General features: G+C 41.5%; 3 protein-coding genes across 4 annotated transcripts in view; 2 read left to right on the top strand and 1 right to left on the bottom strand.

Moving 5' to 3' along the window:
* Positions 1 to 138: 138 nt before the first annotated feature.
* On the top strand, positions 139 to 3,264 carry LOC139777071 (WD repeat domain phosphoinositide-interacting protein 3). Its single transcript, XM_071714268.1, has 6 exons — positions 139 to 339; positions 991 to 1,167; positions 1,242 to 1,499; positions 1,586 to 1,787; positions 1,859 to 2,082; positions 2,174 to 3,264. Exons 1-6 carry the CDS (start codon positions 273 to 275, stop codon positions 2,278 to 2,280), a joined length of 1,035 nt encoding a protein of 344 aa, XP_071570369.1. The 5' UTR covers positions 139 to 272; the 3' UTR covers positions 2,281 to 3,264.
* The window catches only part of LOC139777074 (uncharacterized), a 60,714-nt gene continuing 55,147 nt past the window's right edge, over positions 3,093 to 8,659 (bottom strand). The window contains exons 1-6 of one of the 2 annotated variants that reach the window (XM_071714271.1): positions 5,592 to 5,895; positions 5,143 to 5,275; positions 4,890 to 5,064; positions 4,690 to 4,775; positions 4,483 to 4,618; positions 3,093 to 4,221 (exon numbers count right to left, since the gene is read on the bottom strand). In XM_071714271.1, the coding sequence (XP_071570372.1) occupies positions 4,025 to 4,221; positions 4,483 to 4,618; positions 4,690 to 4,775; positions 4,890 to 5,064; positions 5,143 to 5,223 (675 nt within the window). In that variant the 5' untranslated portion in view covers positions 5,224 to 5,275; positions 5,592 to 5,895 and the 3' untranslated portion in view covers positions 3,093 to 4,024. Of the gene's footprint in view, positions 4,222 to 4,482; positions 4,619 to 4,689; positions 4,776 to 4,889; positions 5,065 to 5,142; positions 5,276 to 5,591; positions 5,896 to 8,659 lie in introns of those variants that run through there. The other variant, XM_071714272.1, reaches the window with a different exon arrangement.
* LOC139777073 (UPF0193 protein EVG1) lies at positions 6,236 to 8,414 on the top strand. The gene is made up of 5 exons (XM_071714270.1): positions 6,236 to 7,055; positions 7,181 to 7,311; positions 7,382 to 7,478; positions 7,569 to 7,712; positions 7,908 to 8,414. Exons 1-5 carry the CDS (start codon positions 6,959 to 6,961, stop codon positions 8,132 to 8,134), a joined length of 696 nt encoding a protein of 231 aa, XP_071570371.1. The 5' UTR covers positions 6,236 to 6,958; the 3' UTR covers positions 8,135 to 8,414.

The raw sequence follows: 8,659 nt of genomic DNA, 5'->3' as shown, positions 1-8,659 counted from the left end.
ATATATACTTAATATACAACACACATATATCAGAGAAAATACTCAGGGCACACATACCATTAACCATATACGCGACGCACACATGCGCGTGCAGCGTGCACGTTCGCGGCACGCTCGTAGCGGCAGGGAAGAGGGAAGAGTGTCGCGGACCGGCGGCGAGCGGCGAGCGGCGAGCGGCGAGCGGCGATCGGCGATGTGACCGAGGAGCCGCGGCGCGAGCGCGAGACGGACGTCTGGGGACCCGGATGTTTTCGTCGACGTAGTGATCCACGATGAACCTCACCGCGGGCAACGCGCACGGCAACGGCCTGCTCTACGCCGGCTTCAATCAGGACCAAGGTACGTGCGTTTTGCCTGACAGCCGCGCTGATAACGGAACATCGCGCCGCGCGTATCTGTCAAGAGGTCCGTCTCGCTTCCGCGTTCTAACCTAGCCGAGCCGTCCGCGGCTCGTTCGCGGCAGACGGTACCGCGACGACGACGATGACGCGATCCGCGTCGCGGCGAGAGCAATTCAGCCTCGGCGTTCCTAACCTCGCCGTGGCCGTTAATCCGGAACGCCGGAGGACCCGAGGACCCTCGCGATCTCGCCGATCGATCGACCGAGAGCCTCTTCGCCGAGGAACGTCGGCGACCCGCCGCGCGATTCGCGGCAGATTCGTAGATCCGCTCTCTCTCTCTCTCTCTCTCGGATCAATGAGAGATTCTCTCTCGATTTAGAAAGCTGCGGCAAAAGAACGACACGATTCGGTACATTCGTTTGCATCTCCTTTTCCTTCCATCTCATCTCGAAGCGATACCGATGTACGGTTGAAGCAAGTCGGCGCGATATCGCGTTTCTGTGTGAGTTTATCTGGTCCAGTCATCTTCTGCGCTCGTGTCGGCGCGTGCATGTATCGTAAATATACGCGATAGTCGATTAATATTGCTAAGGAAAGGGATGTACGTGTAGCAGATAAAGCTGTATCACCGCCGTTCACGCATTTGCAGGATGCTTCGCCTGTGGCATGGAGAACGGGTTCCGTGTGTACAACTGTGATCCGCTGAAGGAGAAAGAGAGGCACGACTTCAGCGACGGGGGTCTCGGATATGTGGAGATGCTTTTCAGATGTAATTATCTGGCGCTGGTTGGCGGTGGAGCCAAGCCGATGTACCCGACAAACAAAGGTTCCTTTTACTTTTCTATATATACGGTACAAATATTGCTACAAATTGAGGCCACTTATACTTTGTGATTGCAGTCATGATATGGGACGATATAAAGAAATTGCCAGCAATTACCCTAGAATTCAATGCACCCGTGAAGGGGGTCAAGTTGCGGAGAGACAGGATAGTGGTAGTGCTGGAGGGTGTTATTAAGGTTTATACGTTTACACAAAATCCCCAACAGTTGCACGTATTTGAGACTAATCCTAATCCGCGAGGGTTGTGCGTTCTGTGCCCGAACAGCAACAACTCCTTACTCGCCTTTCCCGGACGAAAGAACGGTCACGTTCAAGGTAAGATCTGTCAAAAAAAACGGGATCGATGCGTCTTGCACGTCAAATATATATTGATTACGTAACACCGACGACTTGTATTTCAGTTATAGATCTGGCTAATACAGAGAAGCAACCCTTAAATATAGAAGCACACGAAACGCCTTTATCTTGCATAGCTTTAAATCTGCAGGGCACCAGATTGGCCACTGCCTCGGAGAAAGGTACTTTGATAAGAGTGTTTGATACGCAAAACGGTAACATGATTAACGAATTAAGAAGAGGAGCGAATCACGCAAATATCTATTGGTAAGCGCTATAAAAAGAAATGTGACGAAACGTGGTGCACGAAATGTTGACTGATGTATGTTTTATTTCAGCATAAACTTCAATCACGATTCTACGTGGCTGTGCGTTGCCAGCGATCACGGTACCGTACACGTATTCGCCGTCGAAGATCAAAAATTAAATCGCCAATCTAGTTTAGCGTCCGCCACTTTCCTGCCAAAGTACTTCAGTTCGAATTGGAGTTTCTGCAAATTTCAAGTGCCGGGCGGTCCCCAGTGCATGTGCGCGTTTGGTCAAGATAACAATAGCATCATAGGTAAGCGATACCATGTGAATTAAAGAAATGTCAAACAAAAACCGTTTTACATGCTCCGTTCAATCTTTCACGTTTACGATCCTTTATGCAGTGATATGCGCAGACGGTAGTTATTACAAGTTCGTATTCAACAACAAGGGTGAGTGCACGAGAGACTTTTACGCGCAGTTTCTCGAGTTGACCGATGACAAAGCGTGATCGGAGGATACATAACCGGCGGTGGACTCCTAACCGCGAGAGATGACCTTCGTGTTCCTTCATTGTTTTCACTCATTTCGGCCGAGTAAAAGAACGAGCGGGTACGGCTCGCAGGTACATCGCATTCATGGATTACAACACTCGAGCTATTTGTATAGGGGAAATAACGTTTGTACGATAGAGGACCAAATGAAGAGTTCTATTAATTGTTGGTGATATCGTTGGTGTGTTGTGCGCGGATTTTTTTCCGAAAAAAGAAAAGAAAAGAAATATTGACAAATAGAAGAGAAAGGGAAAAATACCTTAACAGAGATTGTGTCATAAACTTGTTACACGAGCCTATTCGCTGACGCCTATTGATAGAAGAGCAAATTTTTAAATATAACAAAAAAAACAGAAGGAATATTTCCCCAGGTGATAACGGGGGACATCGCAAGTTACTTGTTGGCGTGATACTCACGTTTTCTTACATTTTAGATAAGAACGCTGCTGCAGCTAACTAAAGCGAATGTTGGCCATAAATTATCCTTGTGGCAAAAAGCAAATAATCGTTTTCCGTAGCTTCGCGGTAAGCGCTTTGCAATGCAATCGTGTATCCCTATCGATCATGTATTTTGTAGCTCCGCAAATCTTTTCGTTATATATAAATACATTACTATAAAATTGATATATACATCCCTACTCTTCGACGATTTTAAATAGATTGTTGTTATAATCGCATCCGTTTTTGGCGATTTGTTGAACACGTCTTTGTTTCATATGTCGAATCATATCATATATATATATATATATATACACGTCATATACATATATATCGTACTGAAGTATTGTAATTTTTATTTTTACGTTTTTCCATACATCTAATATACATATACACAAGAGATTCTACACTTTATATCACACGGTTATTACCGCAGATAACGAGGTTGTAATTTCACAAACAAGTTGAGTTTAAGTACGAAATAAAAACTGATTATGCCACGATTCGGAGTCCTGCCCCGCTATTTCTCTCTAATAAATTAGTCTACAATTCATATATAGCGTTTTCGATGTTGTCAATCTACCGAGCGTAAATTATTCGAGATCTCACTCGCTTACGCTAAAAAATTAAATTCAGTCTTGCGCGTGAAAGGAAGTGCGCACTCGCAGAGAGAGAGAGAGAGAGAGAGAGAGAGAGAGATTACTTTTGGAATCGTGATATTTTCACCCGTCAGAATTCCGACGAATGGAAATCCGAAACGCATGTGTGTCGCATGTGAGCGTACGGTGGATATACAGTTTTTTGATTGAATGACCTAAACACTAGTATCTGTGCGTTACATTAAAAAGAGCCATCTCAACGCACGAACGTAAAAGAACATGCATGAACTTTAACAAGACAGAACAAGGAGAAACATTTAAATATGAGAAGCGCGTTTCTTGCAAGTTCTCTTGAACTTTACACAGTAAAATCTTATAAACAAAAAGATCCCATCCTATGTGCGATACACTTTTTATTACGAAAAACTTCCGTCAGTTTGCAATCATTTTTCCGAGATAATGCACTTTTATTTCACGATTTTGCAACCATCTCTAATTGCCATCCCAATTTTCGGACTTGTCCGAAAGCACATGTATTTTTGTCAAAATGCATCTACGCCACGGAGAGCTCGTCACGATCGAATCTTGCGATTTTTGCGATATTACGAGGATTTTCTCCATCCTCATCGACGAATCAATTCTCCATTGTTATCTCATAATATCTTTAAAGTTCGTAAGGTTTGTTCACCGGCATCTGAATCGCCGCCTTTGGTACCTCCAGCGATACGGGCACTGCGTACTTTTTTTTCATACTATGTACCTCGTGCATAAGTCCTTTCTTCGTCTCGAGGCTCTTATAAGTACTGTACACCACGAACCAGACGTAAAAGCTCATGATTATCAGGAAGAAGGCGATTAGGCCTGAAAATATTACATCACTTCTCAGTAAAAATCACGATAAATATTTCATGTGATAAAATAAAGTTAATATAAAATTCTTCAGTAAGTAAAATGATATATCGATCGCTCTAAATTTCTCGTTTCACGGTTATGATGTTCTCTAAATTGTGAAAGAATAAGGGCCCAGTTGAATTTTCTTTGAGACATATAATAGATAGAAAATTTAACTGAAGAAATTCGTAGCATTACGGGCGTTTTATATACTTGAAAATTTCAACATACGTTCGCAAATACCAGCTCTTCCGCCTAGAGTAGCGAGGAAAGGGCAATCCTCCTCTACCAGGAATAGTGAGATTGCTAAGGCTGATATAATAGTGATCTTGACCATCATCCAAGGCGCCATAAAATGACGATTATTCTGAAAATCAAGTACATCGTAAATAAAAAAGACCTCGACCTCTGACTATTCTCTCAAGCGATTTCGATTACCGTTAGAGCTCCATAGAGAAGTAACATAGTAGAGATGAAGTGGATAACCGTGATGACGAGGCCGCAGTACATCGCATATACCATTTCTACAAATATAAAATCATCTTTTTATAAATTATACGTGACAAGAGGGATAACGATGGTTTCTTTTTTTTTCGTGCATGATTTTTGTGCCTCGCGTGAATGTAAGTGTTAATAACCGGTTGCGTTGTGATGCGCCAGGTCCATTTTTTTTGTGTTGAGATGATTCGACGATATCTCCTCCAAGGCCTCCCTCTCGAGGGCGTCTTCGGTGTCTCTCACCACCATTTCTTGAATCCCCATTGCGTGCGCCAGAGCCAGGATGAAGAATATCATACTGAATCCGGACGAAAACTGCGACATTTATTAAAATTATATACTCAATGAAGGAGATTAATTGCTCGAGATAAATCTCATAGAGGTTGTTGTTACCAATTGGAATATGGCAATTAGTATTGTGCCCTGCCTCAGGTTGAAAATAGTGCAAAAGTTCTTCAACAGCCCGATCTTCATCTTGGCTTTTGAGAGTTAACGTAGATTACACACTAGCTCTTCAAACACACCCCTGAAAGTTCATTAATTATTTTCTATGTAATTCATAAATATCTACGCGCATTATTATATTTTAGTTTATTAAATCACTCAAATCTTCTAAGAAATATATTTCGCTATTATAATAAAGTAGGTTTACGAACTTTACGCGCAGCGAGTTTGTATTGTACTAACAAACGCGGAGATTATTTTTTAATAAATAAATTACAGCGAGTAACAATAACATATCAGATCACATTCCCATGCTTATCTCGATAATTTTACTGATTATCAGTCCATCATGAGCCTGTTACCCCTTGGCAGCCTCCGTGCAACGCGTCGAGACGTACCTTAAAGCAATCGAAGTCGCAGCAGTGACGAAAGTAGGTGAAACGCACGTCGCCGTTTACCTTCGCGGCAGGTGTGCTCCGAAACACGACCGTAGGTGTGCTCGACGAACCACCACCGTCTGCTCGCGATGGGAATCAATAACTTTCGCAGACACACCGTGACAGGGGGAAGGGCGATCCGTGGCGCCGGCAGCTTCGTATCGCGGGGTATCGGCGACGAATTCTCGCTCGCGACACTCGTCAGATCGCGGACGAGCGACAAATAATGTAACGGGAAAAAATAGCGCGTCTCGGGGTCGATCTCGCCGGGGTGCTTGCGACGCGCAGAACGCGAGAGTGGCTTCGTGGTTCGAGGGGGGTTGAAAACGACTGCTCGACGGGCGCGCACGCGCTGTAACACACGCTATCATGCATCCCTTCGGGTGCGTCTGCTCCGGATTGACTATTGTTTATTTATACGCGTCGGTCTCAATTAATCGCATGATTTATCGAATAAATTTTTTTTAAATCAAATCTGCTGCAGATTTAATTAAGTCTGATTAGCACGAAGCTTCGATGATAGGGAATGTTTTATTTTTCATTTCTATTCTTTGTGATGGATAATTAATTGAATGTGAGCGCGTCTAATTTAAGGATTAATCATTGTAAAAAGAGTAATTCGAAAAACATTATTTGAGTGTAATTTGAATGTAATTGATTATATTTTCTGAAATAGAGTTGGAAAAACAGATAGTGTAACTTGAATTACGATGAAATAAATGTTAATCAGGATTTTTATCTGATATTTAATATTCTAGACATTTTTAAATCCTAGAAATTTTTAAATTAAAAAAGACACTAATATATCAAAGAAATTCAACATGCAAGAGAATTCTAGATTTCGAAATATAAATTCCCTAAAATATCCAGATCCAGATATCAAATTTTTAAATCTGGAATCTCAAAATACAAAGATTTATCTTAAAAATCTAAATGTTTAAAAGTGTGGCGATTAACTGCGTTATTCCAATTCTTTTTGAATTTCAAGATTTGTACGAACTCGAGTGAAATTTTGATTGCGGACGAGTGGATTTGCGAACCGCTGCAGAAATTATTAGATCCACTCGTGAGTAATAGCTCGCGCTTTCGAATTCTAATCTGGAAAGTTAGTTCGATCGGGTTGAGTCATCTTTCCAAGTAGTCATAGAAACGCGACGTGCGCCCCGAAATGGTAGATTACGCGGTCGAGGGGGATGAATGCGTGATTGTCGCTTTGACGAGCCGCAAGGGCCGCAAACGCCGCAACTGCCACAAGCTCGTGACAGTTTATTTCGTAATAGCGTGCGATTGCACACGTCGCTCTCGGGAATTCGCGAATTTTGAAACCGATGGAGCGAAAGTATCAGAGGGTGGGTTTGGGGGTGGGCGCGTTTCACAATCCCCCAAGAGCGAAATACAGCGAGGAAACGAAAAATCTTATTAAGCGTAAGTAAACAATAATAACCAATATTCGACGCGTGTTAAATATATTGAGCTTTACGCAAAGAATCCTGTTTTTTTACACGATTTTTAACGCGTCTCTAACTAATCTAATAAATATTAAATATTAGTGTTAATGGAGGAATCCAAGCTAACAATGTTGCAAAGGAAAACGATCCAGGAAGCGGTAGACAAGGGTGAGTCTTTACCACCTTCCATCGACAGAACGAAAAAAGCGAAAGATAAAGCCGAAGATTATCAAGTAAATATCGCAATAAAAAAAATCTCTAGAAAATGATTTCAAGATAATATTCTGTAGCGTTTTTCGCTAGGTTAAATTCCCTAGTGCTTGGAGGAGGCGTTCACAGGATACGATTATAAGCAGCGGTGCTTACGAGAGAGAACAATACAGGAGGACAGCGCCCTTACGTAATAATTAGAAATAATATTACTTTATTCAAGATAGTAGCCGAAAATTATAAAACGCGCATTGAACGATATGAATTTTACGCCAATTAGCCAACAAGGAGAAACAAAAACGTCACTTGGCGTGTATGATGGCTTATGGGAAGGACATGCCGGAGACTCCCCATGGTCCCAAAATCCTTCACAGGGCTAAACGAGAGCCGGAAATACCTGAGAACGCGGATTTTCTGAATGACTGTAAGTTACCACAGTCTGTCGCGTACCTATGTGGTATTATACGAAATTTTAAAGAGTCTTTTCTTCTCCAAGTTATTTACGACAATCGTACAAACAGTAGAGCACACTCAAATTTAATAAAATAGATTTTTGTAATGCGCGTGGAAACCGATGGTGATGTCGTAACGACAAATCACGTCGTTCTGCTTCTCATAGTGGCTCAAGGGATCCGCGAGAGAATGGATTTCTTGCGCGATATGGAGAACCTCGGAATGGGGAAGAAGTATCGGCCCATAATGCAGCAGGAGATAGCGCAGAAAATACGGCTGATCGAGTCGCTGGACAGTCAAACGTCCAACGAGCTGCGAAAAGAGATTTGTGAACTCAAACATGAAAAACCGTCGCCGAAACTGTTTCCGCTGACTGAACCAGGGGAAAATTGATTGATGTAATCTACACGTAATGCGCAAATTACATGGGCTAGATCGGATTGTGTGTCAAATATAGTCGACCATATTTTTTATCATGTTTCAATCGTCTGATAAGCCACAAGTGAATTTTACAGATAAGAACGTAATAATGTCAAGTATTATGATTCAACTGTCTAAAATCGTAAATAGATAAATTATTTGTAAGATTAGATTTATAAATTTTATTCTGCAAAATTATTTTCATATTTGATGTGGACCTTTTAAAAAAATAGATGTCAATTTCGTCAAAATATTTATCTTTCTCTTCTCTTTTCTTATTTTTTATCATATTTTTACATGTATTGTTATCATTGTATACTCTTGTTTGACCCACACACATTAATTTTATTCATGGTACCAATAGTTTCCATGCTCTTATCTTCTTTCGGAATAAAATTCGATCAATTATTAATTTTATTCATGTGCTATTGATAATTAATTTTTAGACTCTTAGAGAATCCTCCCCAAAATTCTGGAATGGAAATAATCTTTTATATC

Source organism: Temnothorax nylanderi, unplaced genomic scaffold (assembly GCF_030848795.1).
Source record: "Temnothorax nylanderi isolate EJ_2023f unplaced genomic scaffold, tnyl_v1.0 TNYL_tig0137_pilon, whole genome shotgun sequence".
Classification (NCBI taxonomy): domain Eukaryota; kingdom Metazoa; phylum Arthropoda; class Insecta; order Hymenoptera; family Formicidae; genus Temnothorax; species Temnothorax nylanderi.
The sequence above is the reverse complement of the archived record's forward strand: the minus strand, read 5'-3'. Positions and strand labels throughout refer to the sequence as shown.